The following is a 16,256-nucleotide window of genomic DNA, read 5'->3' as shown; positions in this document are numbered from 1 at the left end:
AATTATGGGCCCTTTATACTTAGAAAATTGAAAATTTGGTTAAGTTTTGTGTTTTGGTCCACTTTACCCCTAATGTATCATAGATATTGCATTCATACTTGGAGCACTCGCAAACTATCATAAGGGGACAGTAAAAGGACAAGTTGCATAACTCTGGTTGTCATTTTTACGGAATTATGGCCCTTTTTTTACTTAACTTTGAATATATGGTTCAATTTTGTGTTTCGATCCACTTTACTTCTAAAGTATCAAGGCTATTGCTTTCAAACTTAAAATACTTTCATGCTATCATGAGGTTACTGTACCTGGCAAGTTGAATTTTACCTTGACCTTTGAATTACCTTGACTGTCAAGGTCAAATTATTAAATTTTGCTAAAATTGCCATAACTTCTTTATTTATGATTAGATTTGATTGATACTTTAACAAAACAACTCTTACCTGACATACCACAATAGACTCCACCTAAACCATCCCCCACACCCTTCCCCCCCACCCCCCCTCCGAATCCCCCCCAATTTTTTTTTAAATCATTTCACAAATGACCACCACACCCTCACACTATACCCTCACACTATACCCCCCCACCCCACCCCACCCCCCAATTTTTTTTTGAAACGGTTAAAAACACAAATATTTATTTTTATTATTTTATTTTTGAAATACCGTCCAACCATCGCACCCAAGAATCCCCTCCCCCCCCCACCCCCGAATTTTTTTTCCGCATTTTTGGAAGATAATGTGATAAATAACCACACCCCACACTATACACCTCTCTTCACTCCATCCCTCCCTCCTTTGTGATTGAAATTGAGAGTCCCTTCACCTTTAAAAAGAAAATAGATGAGCGGTCTGCACCCGCAAGGCGATGCTCTTGTTTATACTGTTACATGTAAGCCTTGTTCTGGGAAAACTTTATAGAGCAGTTGAACTGTCCGTCAGTCAGTATGTCAGTATGTGTGTATGTCAGTCTGCCGTCTGTCCGGAAAAAAACCCGTTAAAGTTGGCCATAACTTTTGCATTATTGAAGATAGAAACTTGATATTTGGCATGCATGTGTATCTCATGAAGCTGCACATTTTGAGTGGTGGAAGGTCAAGGTCATCCTTCAAGGTCAAAGGTCCAAACAAAAATTTTTAAAATCAAAGCGGCGTTCTCATGAAGCTGCACATTTTGAGTGGTGGAAGTTCAAGGTCAAATGTAAAAAAGAATTAAAAAAATATTTCAAAGTGGCGCAATAGGGGGCATTGTGTTTCTGACGAACACATCTCTTGTTTCTTTCAGGATGTCCCAACTGCGCTGCAAGGCGTGGTGATCACTGTTGCTAGACGACTGGCCAAGGACCAGGCAGAGTTTAATGAGATTGTCACGTGTCTGGGAGGGGAGTATCGTTGGACCATCGACAATACTTGCACCCATTTCATCTTTCAGGTATAGGGGTGCCTTCGATAGTGTTAGACAAGCAATCGGTGCTAAAATTATTCTTGAAATTGTTCTCAAAACTGATTTAAACATGAAGGGATTTAGTGAACCCTTTAAGGAGGAGGGTGTTTTTGGTGAAGTCTTTAACTGGATGGGGTGTTTTTGGTGTACCCTGTGTACTCTGTGATGAGGTACGGTGTTCTCCTCATATGAGGTATGTTCAAGTAATTATGTGCTTTAATGATTGTCATGGTGTCCTTGCAATTGACCTTACAATCGGAGGTCAAAATACTATTTGTTAAATGGTACAATTCCATGTTTTTCTTGACAATATTTACGCCAATTCGGAATCTGTGTCATTTCTAAAAACTAGGTCAGTAGGTTAAATCTTGAAAAAAATGTTTACCATATAGAGGCCAGATTTATGACCCAATCTTGATGAAACTTAATAAAAATGTTTTAATTCATAATATTAAGGCCATGTTTTAATCCAGGTGACTTGTGTCCAAAAACTTGGTATTCATGTCTAGTCTTACACAAAACATTTTACCATGTTAGAAGCCACATAATGATTCAATCTTGATGAAATTTACCTAGAATGTTTATCTTGACAATATTAAGACAGGGGTTGCGATCTGGATAATGTATATTTAAAAACCAGGTCAAATCTTTGAAAAACCTTGTTCCCTTTCAAGAAGCCACGTTTATGACTCAATCTTGATCATAATTGGTTATCTAGGAGAAGTCAAATCTTGGTCTTGTATGTCCAACAAGTACGTCACTAGTTCTGTGACTGGTTGTCTTGACAATATCTAGGTTTAATTTGCATCTGGGTCATAAGCATCCAAAAACTTGGTCACCAGGTTTAATCTTACTTAAAAAACACATGTGTAGAAGCCACATTACAATTAATCATGATAAAACATGGTCAGAATTTGTATCTTGACAATGTAAATGCCATTTTTGGATATGGTATTCTTGAGCTCTGGTGAGCACTTTATTATTATCATTGCCCTTTTGTTTATATTACCAAAACATATTTTTGGACATTTTCTGCATACGTATATATATTTTTTACAGGGTCGGCAGAACGATACGACTAAAGATTTCAAACAAGCAAAGGCACAGGGCTTGAAAATTGTCAGTCCCCATTGGTTGTACATGGTAAGGGTTGGATCACAAATCCTTAATTACTAGTGCAAAATGTTCAATAATCTAATTGAGAGTGTAGGTGTGCCCTTCTTTCTCTCTATATTCAGCCTGTGAGATGCTAAACTTAATCCTGACGTTTTCCTTTCATGCCTGGTTGGCAATTTGGGTAATGGTGGTGATATTTTCCATATCAGATAGAATGAAGTGTTTGGGTCAACCTATTTGAAGATCAGCAAAATATTTATAGGAACTAATCAGCCTTTCGAAAAATAACTTGCTCTTTAGATGTTCTAAATGTCAAGAAAAGGGCAAAGGTTGCATGGTTCCCCACAATCGATGTACTCTAACTTTGTCGTAAAGGCTGAAAACTAGTTCACGTCATGTGATCATATCGACCAACAAAAAGCCGTGTTTTATATTGTGTTACTTTCCATTGTGCGCTTGACTGATTGGTTACACGTCACTCTGTTTTACTTGTAATATGCCATATTTGAGCAAAGTGAAATGATATTAGTTGATACGTAATCACTAGTACATAGTTTGTTTCTTATGTCCTACCATTTGGTACCAGTCAGAAAATATCAACTGATTCTTTTTAACTTTCCTTGAATATAACATTATAATGAAATATAATTATTTTCTAGCCATAAACTGGCCATCCTTTTGGTGAAAATGGATGTGTGTGGACAGTGAAAGTTTACAGACCTTAGCCGTTTTTATCGGAAACATCCGTAGTCTGATTTCTTTAGCATTGGTTGGTTAGGGGAATATAAGTAATCAACATTTTGTTGATTAAAGTAACCATACTAAATGCATTTGTTTACGAAATAAGAGTTGTCAAGTAACTCGTGTATGTTTTGTTTTGTTTTTCAGTGTAAAGAACAGAATGTGAGAGTGGATGAATCGCTGTTTCCTCACACCTTTAATCCCAACCTTTCCCTGGTGAGTGATGTTTCCCAACATCTTTAATCCAAACCTTTTCCTTGTTAGTGATGTTTCCTCACACCTTTAATCAAAACCTTTTCCTTGTTAGTGATGTTTCCTCACACCTTTAATCTAAACCTGTCCATGGTGAGTAATTTTTCCTCACACCTTTAATCCACACCCTTCCCTCATGAGTAATTTTTCCTCACACGTTTAATGCAAACCTTTTCCTGGTGAGTGAAACATTTGTCTTTCTGTAACACTTCCATACAAAACATATGGTAAGAACAGATCTGGGGAAAAATTCAATTGTTAAATGTCTGTAAAATCATGGAAAATGGAAGATTTCTGGCAAAAATTTTTTTATCTGAAATATTCTTTTTTTATACGCCCGTTTTAAAAAAACGGGACGTATTATAGTTTCACCTTGGGGGCGGATGGGCAGGCGGGCGGGCGGTGTTCACAGAAGTTTCCGCTCTCTTATTCAAATAGTTTTCATCCGATCTTCACCAAACTTGGTCAGAAGTTTTATCTAGACAATATGCAGGTCAAGTTCGAATATGGGTCATGCCAGGTCAAAAACTAGGTCACATGGTCACCTAGTGCATTTCAAGCATTTAGCATGGTGTCCGCTCTCTAATTGAAGTAGTTTTCATCCGATCTTCACCAAACTTGGTCAGAAGTTGTATCTGGACAATATCTAGGTAAAGTTCGAATATGGGTCATGCCGGGTCAAAAACTAGGTCACTGGTTCACTAAGTGCATTTCAAGCAATTACCATGGTGTCCGCTCTCTAATAGAAATAGTTTTCATCCGATAATCACTAAACTTGGTCAGAAGATGTATCTAGAAAATATCTAGGTCAAGTTCGAATATGGGTCATGCTGGGTTAAAAACTTGGTTACAGGAATATTTAGTGCATTTCAAGCATTTAGCATGGTGTCCGCTCTCTAATTGAAGTAGTTTTCATCCGATCTTCACCTAATTTGGTCAGAAGTTGTGTCTAGATGATATGTAGGTTAAGTTCAAATATGGGTCATGCAGGGTCAAAAACAAGGTTATGAGGTCACTAAGTGCATTTCAAGCATTTAGCATGTTGTACGCTCTCTAATTTAGGTAGTTTTCATCCGAATATCACCTAATTTGGTCAGAAGTTGTGTCTAGATGATATGTAGGGCAAGTTCAAATATGGGTCATGCAAGGTCAAAAACGAGGTCACAATGTCAATTAGTGCATTTCAAGCATTTAGCATGGTGTCCGCTCTCTTATTGAAGTAGTTTTCATCCGATCTTCACCGAATTTAGTCAGATGTTACGTCTAAATGATATCTAGGTCAAGTTCAAATATGGGTCATGCCGAGTCAATAACTTGGTCTCGAGATCACTTAGTGCATTTCAAGCATTGAGCATGGCGTCCAAAACCTTCGAAGGGGCGTATCTTGTGACAGTTTGGCACTCTTGTTAAACATTGTTTTTGTAAGTTAAATTTTTCTTCACTATGATTACTATTAGGATGTGTAATTATTGGCATGCTGTTGTTCATTTTACATGTATATGCCAAACATATGAAAATCAACATACCACTCAACCAATTATTATATGCATCCCACTCCATCCTTGAAAGATGCAGGGATGTATTGCTTTGCATCTTTTAAATGGTTTGTAATTCTGTGGACCATTTCATATTTGCATGATATCTATAGACTTCGTTATCCTACAAAAATAAAATTGTTATGATAGTTTCTTGTTAGAAAACAAACACGACTATAAATTTTGGGGTTAACAGGTCAAAGCTCAAGATCAAAGGGCTGTAACATGAACATCATATCTGGGTGATATCTTAAGAACTCTTGGTATCTTGCTATTTTCAAAGTAAAGAAGACGCCTTTTGATTTTGAGGTCAACTGGTCAAATGTCACGGTAACGGGGCCATTTAATTTTTAAATTTGCTTTTCTGGTTTATATAAACTTAAAAATAAAAAAATAAAAAAAACTGATGTTAACTGACATCTTCAATCTAGAAATCGTTAACTCAATCATGGCACCCTTAGGCAATATGCACATTTTATTTATTTTTTTCTGTCCCGTCAACGTCAACAATGTCTTACCAGGGATATGACTTTTTCCACTTTTAACAGATTTTTTCAATCACGGACTTTCCGTCATGTTTTTGAATGTCAACTCGCTACTTTCAACTGCTGCATACGCAGTTTTTAACATAATTGATAACATGAATGATTTGGCATGTATTTGCTCTTACCTGCTTCAGGATGCAGAATCAATTGGGATTTCATGGGTTTACACACAGGCTGGACAGAATGTAAACACACCATTAAGAATTTTATTTTTGCAAATATCTCAAGTTATTGTAATACATTTGCAAAAATCTTTAGTGTTTAAAGGACAATTTTATACTTGCAGTTTGTGCTGATATCTTAAGGTATAAGAATCAATGCTTGAATACGTCTGAAACCGGTGACAAAATTTCACATTGCATGAAGCATAACCGTGCAGTATACATGGCATTTTTGAACAGGAACACAGGCTTATTAAATTAAGTAATTGACATCTTGCCTGGACAATGATCGCTCTGCCCACTTTATGTATATGCTTTCTTCTTTAGAATGATTTGCACAGACTGCACAGGCTGAACTGGAGCGACACTTTACACACATGCATTAAGACCCGTTTTCCCAAAGCAAGTCTTAATAATGAATTATTTTCAGGCGGTGGTTACCACCAGAGGAACACCCATGCGCACTCCACGTGTACGACGGAACATCAAAAGTGTCACAGAGCCTCCCAAATCGGCTGTTACCGCAAAAAATGAAGCTGAAAAAACTTCCCCATCTGTCAATAGAAATTCCGAGGGAGGCAACTCTGGGTCCGGTACACCGGCAAGAAAGGGAGGCAAATCACCAGTTGCGAATCTGGTCTGCAAATTGACTGGCAGTCTGGATAAGAGCCCCTCAGAAGAAGATAAGCAGCAGGTATTTTGTGAGAGATGTGCTGTTATTTTTTTATAAATAAACAAAGCTATAAATAAATAAATCAATTTAAAGTAAAAAATGGGAAAATGGAAAAAAAACAACGACCTGTTATCACTTATATACATTGAGAATACTAGGTTAATTGTTTATTAAAGGGACCTTTTCACGTTTTAGTACATTTGCAAAATTGTTTCAGATTTGCTCAATTTGGTTGTAGTAACGATATTTGCAAGGAAACAGTAATACTTAACATTTACCATGCTCTTAAATATCCATTATATGCATCTTTAGGTGAATGTAAACCTGAAAATTATAATGCATTACAAAAGCTTTAAGAGTTATGTTGTTGTCGTCATATTTTGTGACACTACCTGGATTGCGTATACAAAGTATAAAATACATTTAAATCGTTATCAGTATGGCTGGTCAGGTGGCTTAAGCTCTAGTCTTTAACTGAAAGGGTCAGTGGTAAGAGCCCAGGTATTATAAGTATAATTAGCAACATTTAGAGAACCTAATGCGGAAACCTTAATGAGTGCTACAGGTATTTATAGTCCTTATTAACCTTTCAGAAAAATCTGACAAAAAAATACAATGCCTGGCAAACATTAACGCTTTTTCAGACACAGAGCTTTATGAAAAATTATGGTCAAAGGAAGTCTTTTCTAAACCAAAATCCAATCTAGACGTAAAGTGTCGCCCTTGATTACAATTAGCACATTTATTTTATGCTTTCCTGTGATGATTTATAGAGAAATATCAGTGAATTAAAACTGATAATTTCACTGTTTCAATCAGTGAAAATTATCAGTGAAAATTTTCGATAATTTTCACTGTTTACTGTGAAATGACGTCATTTTTGACGAAATGACGTCATTATCCTAGCGAAATTCTTTAGTTAAACTCTTTAACAATGTATATAAACTGTGAAAAAAGCTTAAAATAAAAAGAAAATTTGTTGGATTCGGTGGAATATCAATTCTAATTCACTTGTGATCATATAAAATATATATTTTCACTTGTTGCTGCGCCACACGTAAAAAAAATTATAATTTTCTATGATCACTCATGAATTAAAATCGATAATCCACCGAAACCAACAAATATCCTCTATGTATTAAGTCCCATTTTTCTAGAGCTCAGCTTAAGTATCTCTGGTGAGCTTTAGAAGACTCGAAACGCAAGCCTTGGTGAGTTCTTCAGGTCCTAGTGCAGACTCCAAACAACCTGTCAGTTAGACAAATCTAACCCCCAATTACACACTGGCACACATTCTGGCACTTTCAGACACAGTGCCTGACAAGAAGTTTAATAAGTTAATATGTAACTTGCTTGCATGTCTGACAGATTAACCAAATGTCTGACACGATTGCAACATAATCTGACAGGTCCTTCTCAGGTTTTGCAAAGTCTGTTAATGTTGAGCATAACTAATGAATCTGAGTTGACCTACTGACCTTGTCTTTATCCCATGGTCATTGTGTCATTATTAACTAAATGAACAAGAGAAAGTAGCAGGTTAAGATTTGTTATCAATATATGAGCTGTGCTCAGTGAAAAAGAGGTTTAATGCATGTGCGTAAAGTGTCGTCCCAGATTAGCCTGTTCAGTCCGCACAGGCTAATCAGGGACGACACTTTCCGCCTAAACTTGATTTTTGCTCTGAAGAGACTTTCTTGAAACAAGCGGACTGCACAGGCTAATCTGGGACAACATTTTACGCACATGCATTAAACCCCTTTTTCATAGAGCACAGCTCATGTAATTTGTGTGAAAAGAGAAAACAAGAGTATTTTTCCTATAAAGACACGTTTTGTTGGTTTCAGCCTCAAGAGACGGTGGGGTCTCTGGAGATGAGAGAAGTGCTCAGCAAGCAGTTGGAAGATGTGATGGCTCAGAACACGTAAGATCTTAGTATAAACCTATCTATTTCCAAGCTCAAAAGCAGTTGAAAGATGTGATGGCGCAGAACACGTAAGATCTTAGTATAAACCTATCTACATGTATTTCCAAGCTCAAAAGCAGTTGGAGAATGTGATGGCTCAGAACACGTAAGATCTTAGTATAAACCTATCTATTTCCAAGCTCAAAAGCAGTTGGAAGATGTGATGGCTCAGAACACGTAAGATCTAAGTATTAACCTATCTATTTGAAAGCTCAATTGCAGTGAATGCCTTATGCTTATTATCCCCCGCCACAGGGGGAGGGATATTGTTTTGGCGTTGTCCGTCTGTCCGGCACTTTTTTTTCCGGAGTGATATTTTGGATGTGCTTTTGCGGATTTCATTGAAACTTGATATGAGTATATATATGGAGAAGAGGATGATGCAGGCCAAATGGCATTTTACACCATCAGTAAATAACAGAGTTATGGCCCTTTGTATCTTGAAAAAAAGCTTTTTTGTGTCCGGAGCCATATCTTGGAAGTGCTTTGGCGAATTTCATTGAAACTTGGTATGAGTATATATATATTGATAAGAGGATGATGCACGTCAATTGGCAATGTACACATTGGATAATAAAGAAGTTATGGCCTTTTGTATCTTGAAAAAATGCTTTTTGTCCAGACGTCCAGAAAACTTTTGTGTGCAGAAGGCGGGGGATATCAATTCAATGAATTTGCTTGTTAAGTCCGTTTCCTGAGTGGAACTAGTACTTGGTGTCTTTTTGGGCTCTCACAATTTGGATCGAACCTGTGACCTGCCAGTCACTAGTCCGACACCATATCAAAAACACCATGGCGACCTATATGCAAGATCTTGAGTTCTGAGCAAGCAGTTGTTGGATGTTATGGCGCAGACCACAACAAATCTTGAGAATTCAGTTACCATGTAATTCATATTATGAACACAAGGCTCAATTAAATAAAGTATAAGTACATATACCGTACAATCATGCTACTTTTGTTAAAATACTTAACATGTTTCAGTCATATCCTTTACATTTATTATTAATATAAACATTAAGAAAAACAAGGATTTTGTTTTACAATATAAGGCTAACTACTTCTTAACTTTTATAAAATATTACTGGATATAGTTACTTGTTCATCAATTAAAATTATCGGGTTTTGTTTTATGCTTTTCTTTGTTTTATAGGGAAAAAGGTAATTTAAATTTTAAAATGATAATTGTTTCAAATTTGAAAAATGGGAATGAAAATAAAATATAATTGTCATTGCTTAACTATATTTGTGACTTAGTTTCTTAAGTTATTATGTCATTCTTAATTTAGAAAATCTCCAGTAAAACTATTTTGTAAAAAGGTTTTTATTAGCTCATCTATTTTTTGAAAAAAAATTATGAGCTATTGTCATCACCTTGGCGTCGGCGTCGGCGTTGGCGTCCGGTTAAGTTTTGCGTTAAGGTCCACTTTTCTCAGAAAGTATCAATGCTATTGCATTCAAACTTGGTACACTTACTTACTATCATGAGGGGACTGGGCAGGCAAAGTTAGATAACTCTGGCGTGCATTTTGACAGAATTATGTGCCCTTTTTATACTTAGAAAATCGAAAATTTTGGTTAAGTTTTGCGTTTAGGTCCACTTTTCTCAGTGAGTATCAATGCTATTGCATTCAAACTTGTTACACTTACTTACTATCATGAGGGGACTGGGCAGGCAAAGTTAGATAACTCTGGCATGCATTTTGACAGAATAATGTGCCCTTTTTATACTTAGAAAATTGAAAATTTTGGTTAAGTTTTGTGTTTAGGTCCATTTTATTCCTTAAGCATCAAAGCTACTGCTTTCATACTTGCAACACTTACTAACTTTCATAAGGGGACTGTGCAGGCAAAGTAATGTAACTCTGACTGGCATTTTGACAGAATTATGTGCCCTTTTTATACTTAGAAAATTGAAAATTTGATTAAGTTTTGTGTTTAGGTCCACTTTATTCCTACAGTATCAAAGCTTTTGCTTTCATACTTGCAACACTTATTAACTATCATAAGGGGACCGTGCAGGCAAAGTTATGTAACTCTGACTGGCATTTGGACGGAATTATGGGCCCTTTATACTTAGAAAATTGAAAATTTGGTTAAGATTTATGTTTTGCTCCACTTTACCCCTAAAGTATCAAAGATATTGCTTTCATACTTGGAACACTCAAAAAATATCATAAGGGTACAGTAAAAGGACAAGTTGCATAACTCTGGTTGTCATTGTTACGGAATTATGGCCCTTTTTTGACTTAGTAACTTTTAATATATGGTTAAATTTTGTGTTTCAATCCACTTTACTTCTTAAGTATCAAGGCTATTGCTTTCAAACTTCAAATACTTTCATGCTATCATGAGGTTACTGTACCTGGCAAGTTGAATTTTACCTTGACCTTTGAATGACCTTGACTCTCAAGGTCAAATTATTAAATTTTGCTAAAATTGCCATAACTTCTTTATTTATGATTAGATTTGATTGATACTTTGACGAAACTACTCTTACCTGACATACCACAATAGACTCCACCCAAACCGTCCCCCGTGCCCTCCCCCCCCTCCCCCCCTCCCCCCCCACCTCCCCCCTCCCCCCCCCTATTTTTTTTTTTTTTTTTAAGATCATCTCACAAATGATCACCACACCCTCACACTATACCCCCACCCCACCCCCCACCCCAATTTAAAAAAAAAAAATTTTTTTTTTTTTTTTTTTTAAGATCATCTCACAAATTACCACCACACCCTCACACTATACCCCACCCCACCCCCCAATTTTTTTTTTTAAACGGTTATGTTTGAAATACCGTCCAACCATCGCACCCAAAACCCCCCCCCCCCCATCGCCCTTCCCCCAACCACCCATCCCTCCCCCCCGCCCCTGATTTATTTTTTTTTTCGCTTTTTTGGAAGATAATGTAATAAATGTCCACAACCCCACACTATACACCCCTCTTCACTCCACCCCTCCCTCCTTTGTGATTGAAAATGAGAGTCCCTTCACCTTTAAACAGAAAATAGATGAGCGGTCTGCACCCGCAAGGCGGTGCTCTTGTTTAACTTGACATGTTGAGGAAAGCATTTAATAAAGTATAAATTATAAAACTTTTAGTTTATCTCCCTATTCAGTTGCATGACTTGGACCTTAGTAGATACAATATTGAATTTTTTTTGTATCTCAATTCTTAACCGTTTACCACTAAGATACGTATTTTGACATGTTTGTAGTCCGTTTAAAAGTTACATTTTATTAAAGGCCTTTCTTTCTATATTCAAGTTTTAAAGGCTTCATTTTGAACCCTTAGATACTGATGAGCAGCAAACAGCACTGTTCTGGTTCATGCTGTTTGCACATAGCAATTATCTCTTTGCTTCTTAGTGGGAAAGGGTTAAGAATTTGTATGCAAGTAAACAACAACACCTATTTGTCCCAATTTTAGTCAAAACGAAGTGATTTTTCCCAATCCAAAACGACCCAGGCCCCACTCCCAAAAAAAGGTGAGAAAAAAACTCTTGCAATTTTTTGTTCATTCAGGGTGCTTCGTCTGTCCATGTGTGCGTCTGTCTGTCTGACCGTCCATGCACAATTTTTGTCCGGGCTATTACTCAGCAACTAATGACCGGAATTCAATGAAACTTTATGGGAAGCTTCACTACCAAGAGGAGATGTGCATATTCTCAGCGGGTTCTGGTCTGATGATTTGTCACAGAGTTATGGCCCTTTGAAATTTTCTTTAAAAAAAAATTATTGTCCCCCCAACTACTTTGCCCTTAAGACGTTTCCTTTTATCTGAATATATAGTGCAATATTGTGACAAAAAAAAACTTTGGGGAGAATCACCCGTCTCCGATAGTTTCTTGTTTTTCACCATTATGGGAATGGGGCCGGGTCCATGTGATTTGAAATGGGGAACATTGTGTCCTTTTGACTAAATTGGGAAATTAGTGTTTTTTTGCTAATAAATGCTTTTAAATTGAGAATAAAAGTGGTTCAACTTGTAAGGCATTATCAGTTATGAACTAAATGTTGAGACTTACTTAAAAAAATAAAATAAATTGAAACCTTAAATTGGGAATTTTAGGTACCATTTTGGGGAAAAAATGCAATTGGGAATGGGTCCTTCTACAGGCCCCAAATTCGAACGAAAAAACACTCTGGCACCTAAATATTTATCAATACGGGAGCATAACAAAATAGTCATGAATGTTTTGTGTAACTCTTTCAGGGGTAAACGCAGGAGAAGGGGCAGTAAGAGACTGAATTGTAAGTACACAAAATACAGCGTTTATTCAGCAATACTTCAATGATGTGCTTTAGAAATAAATTACACTTTTGTATTCCTAATTTTAAAAATCAAATACAACACCGGTGAGGTTTATGTAGTCAAAGAAGTCAGTCAGCTATGGGTTATTCTGCACCAAATTTTGTTGATTGTCTAAAATATTTAAGAAAAAGTTGAATAAAAATTATCATTGCAGACGGGAATTCAAAACTCTAATTACTGTCTCTATTACAAATGCTTAACTTTGTGTTAATTCTTAAAAAAATAATCTTACACTCTGAGTTATAATGCATGTAAATTGTAATTAACATACAACAATATGAAAACAGTTTTCAGTTCAATAATTAACAGATTTATTGTGATTATTATTTGTAGTCAAATAATTATGCTCTGATAACAAAGTTTGCAATTTGAATATAATCTACCATTAAATTAATAATTCTTAAAAAACTTCTTTAAAAATAAAATACTGTATTGGTATTGATGTTTGTGAATCATGGAAATGCTTTCCATTCAGGCAGTGGCCAAGTGGGTACCCCCGAGGATTCCTCAGCCAGTAGCGGAGCGAAATCACGCCGGACGGAGGGTAGGTGGTGGATTATAATAACTTGACCATTTACCTCTCATATAAGCATTTTGACGCATTTTCAGTACCTTAGAAAATAAACTTAAATTTAAGACCTTTCATACTAGATTAAAGTATTTCATTTCCGAAACCTCAGATACTGATGAGTAGCAAACAGCATAATACCTGAACAGTCTGTGATTTACACGAAGGCTGTTCTGATGTTATGCAGGTGGCATATAGCCATTTTCACTTTGCTTCTAAGTGGGAAAGGGTTAATGACTCATATGAATATTGATGCTATTTAATTCAATATAGAAAGAAACCAGATGTGTGATTTGTGATTTTATTGTGTGATTGTTATATTTTGATTACTGGTAGGATTTTAATATCATAGCTATAAAGATTGTTTTTTTAATTTTGCTAAACTAACTTGGCAAACATTGTAGATAATTTTAATATATTAAAATGGAATGATTTTGTGACAAAAAATAAATAACAATTATTTCTATATAATGAACAATTGACTTATTCATTTTGCAGTGTTGTTTTTTTTATTCAAAATTGGGTCCGGTAATCGTCCCCTTTCCCAATGAAAAAAGGTATATATTTTTCCCAAATGGGAGTTAAAAATTCCCAATTTGGTATGGACTGTTTCCAATAAAAGTTAACTTTTGAGATCTCAATATTTTGTTCAACTCCCATCCATATAAGTTCAACCTTAGTTAATATAATTCTGAAAACAATTGTATTTTCAATTTTGAAGATTTTTTTTAGCAAAAACAAAAAAAATTATTTCCCAATTATTTAGTCAAAACACCTCAAATTTTACCAATCCAAAGGGACCCGGCCCCATTCCAAAAAGGTGAAAAAAAACACTCTTTTGAAAATAAAGTTACATGATCTTCAGTAAAACAATAGATTAGACACCTATTTGCAAAAATAGATTAAACTTATGCTATGTGTGCCTAAGTTCGATCACGTTAAACTTTGTCTCTGCGCATGATTGACATCAACAACGATTACTGAAAACTTGCTATGGTATTTAGACAGAGTATTCAAAACTATATCCAAATATGCAAAAAAAAAAATATAAACAAACAAAACGGTCGTTAACGGTTAAAAACTATCTATTACCCCACATGATATACGTCACTGAGAAGCACTCCTAAGTTCGACCAGCTGTCTTCATGACGTCACAAATTGGGGCTCACATGGGGTAGATAAATAGTTATTTGCTCACATGAATACTTAGGCTAGGCAGGGACCAATACAAACATGTTTTGTATAGGTCCCTGGGCTAGGAGCGACCCATTTAATGTTGTTTTTTTTTAGAAAAGAAAGTTTATTCATATATTTTGAAGATTATTTTAATGTTTGTCTTAAATATTTATTAAAATTAACAACAACTTACAATAAAGAAGGTACAAAAAAGAAGATTAAACACTCATAAACACACATTTGTAAAATTACCAAACATATTTACATTCATTATAATACGATATTTTCCTAAACACAATGTGGACATAGGAATGTCTCACCCCTTCTAAAAGCCAGTTTTTCGTGGCAATTGCGCTGCAGTAAAGAGCTTTAATTTAACAATAAACGTCTTAATTGGACGTCTATTAATGCGTCGATCTAATTTATGAATGTCCCCTTATGAGCCCCAGGTAAACAAAGCGCTTATTTACGGAGAATTGTCTTACTTCCCCTGAAAACTGCAGCGTCCCTGGCAATTTAGAAAAGAGTATTTTGATGGATGTTTTATGAATTTAATGGTAATTTGAAGAATATAAGTGCGATAAATGCATGAAAAATGAGGCATCGATAATTGACATAAAGTAATCTTTGTTATTCATAAAGACCTGTTTAAACCGCATTTTTACGAGAGGTTGACGGAATTACGACTTCTGTTATGAGTTTTCGCAGGAAGGCTGGCGCATGATGTAAGTGCTGGTATTCGAAAATACGTCATAAAAAACTGATCGAACTTAGGCACCTGATCAAAATTAGGCACACAGAGGATATCTGAAAACAAAAAAATATTAATAGTCATTTTTTCATCAGAGTTCCCAGCCAACCTGGAAATCAGGGAAAACCTTGAAAAAGACTCACTTTTTCCAGTCAGGGAAAAGTCAGGGAATTTGGGAAAAATTCCTGAAATCAGGGAAAATTCAGGGAATTTTGTTTGGTCAGACTTTCCCGACTTGTGTTGAGAAGTCCATACGATCAAAACAGCAAATCTATTCCTCTGCATGCCTATGGTGGCTTTGTAGTATACATGTAGCTTAGTTATGTCTGCAACTGCTATTTATTGAGGGTGTGTGAAACAAGAAATAGGTCGAAATTATGATCCAGGAATGTTTTTTTCCATCAGGGAAAAATAACGGAATTTTGTTCATACAAAAAGCTGGGAACCCTGTTCATCCAAATTGGTACATGTATTGTTATTTAGGTGATTTACTTATAATGAAATCTATTTAGCATAACTCCTATACTTTCGTGCTGTTGTCTCACATGTTTTGTTCTTTTAACAGAGAAGGTGGCTGTAGTTGAGAGGAACTCTGCAGAGAATCAGCCGTCCCAGTCTGTACACGTTGTATGGGATGACCCCATCAGAAGGTAACTATGGTATCTATGAGCTGCGCTCGGGGAAAACAGGGCTTAATGAACGTGAGTAAAGTGCCATTTCAGATTAGCCTGTGCAGTCCGTGTAGGCTAATTAGGGACGACACTTTCCATTTATATGGAAGTTTTCATTTTAAGGAAGTGTCTTCTAACATCTAACAAAAATCCACTTGGCAGAAAGTGTCGTCCCTGATTAGCCTGGACGTGGATTGCACAGGCTAATCTGGGCTGACACTTTAGACACATGCATTTAAGCCTGTTTTCCCAGGGCAAGGCTGATTTATTTTGAACTTATTTATTAATTAATTGCATTTGGCAAATTTTATTTTTCTTTTAAGCCAATTTTGTGGGCACTTAA

At 35.9% G+C, this 16,256-nt stretch overlaps 2 protein-coding genes across 2 annotated transcripts in view; both read left to right on the top strand.

Annotated features, from left to right (window-relative positions):
* Positions 1-16,256, top strand: part of LOC127859743 (E3 ubiquitin-protein ligase TRIM33-like) — a 118,302-nt gene that overhangs the window by 37,869 nt on the left and 64,177 nt on the right. The window lies entirely within an intron of this gene.
* LOC127859514 (DNA topoisomerase 2-binding protein 1-like) overlaps positions 1-16,256 on the top strand; it is a 62,192-nt gene that overhangs the window by 23,532 nt on the left and 22,404 nt on the right. Inside the window, exons 10-17 of the mRNA XM_052397012.1 lie at positions 1,284-1,430; positions 2,502-2,585; positions 3,447-3,515; positions 6,223-6,486; positions 8,313-8,389; positions 12,649-12,686; positions 13,223-13,291; positions 15,808-15,892. Of these exons, the coding sequence (XP_052252972.1) occupies positions 1,284-1,430; positions 2,502-2,585; positions 3,447-3,515; positions 6,223-6,486; positions 8,313-8,389; positions 12,649-12,686; positions 13,223-13,291; positions 15,808-15,892 (833 nt within the window). The remainder of the gene's footprint in view (positions 1-1,283; positions 1,431-2,501; positions 2,586-3,446; positions 3,516-6,222; positions 6,487-8,312; positions 8,390-12,648; positions 12,687-13,222; positions 13,292-15,807; positions 15,893-16,256) is intronic.

Source organism: Dreissena polymorpha, chromosome 15 (genome assembly GCF_020536995.1).
Source record: "Dreissena polymorpha isolate Duluth1 chromosome 15, UMN_Dpol_1.0, whole genome shotgun sequence".
NCBI lineage: Eukaryota > Metazoa > Mollusca > Bivalvia > Myida > Dreissenidae > Dreissena > Dreissena polymorpha.
The sequence above is the reverse complement of the archived record's forward strand: the minus strand, read 5'-3'. Positions and strand labels throughout refer to the sequence as shown.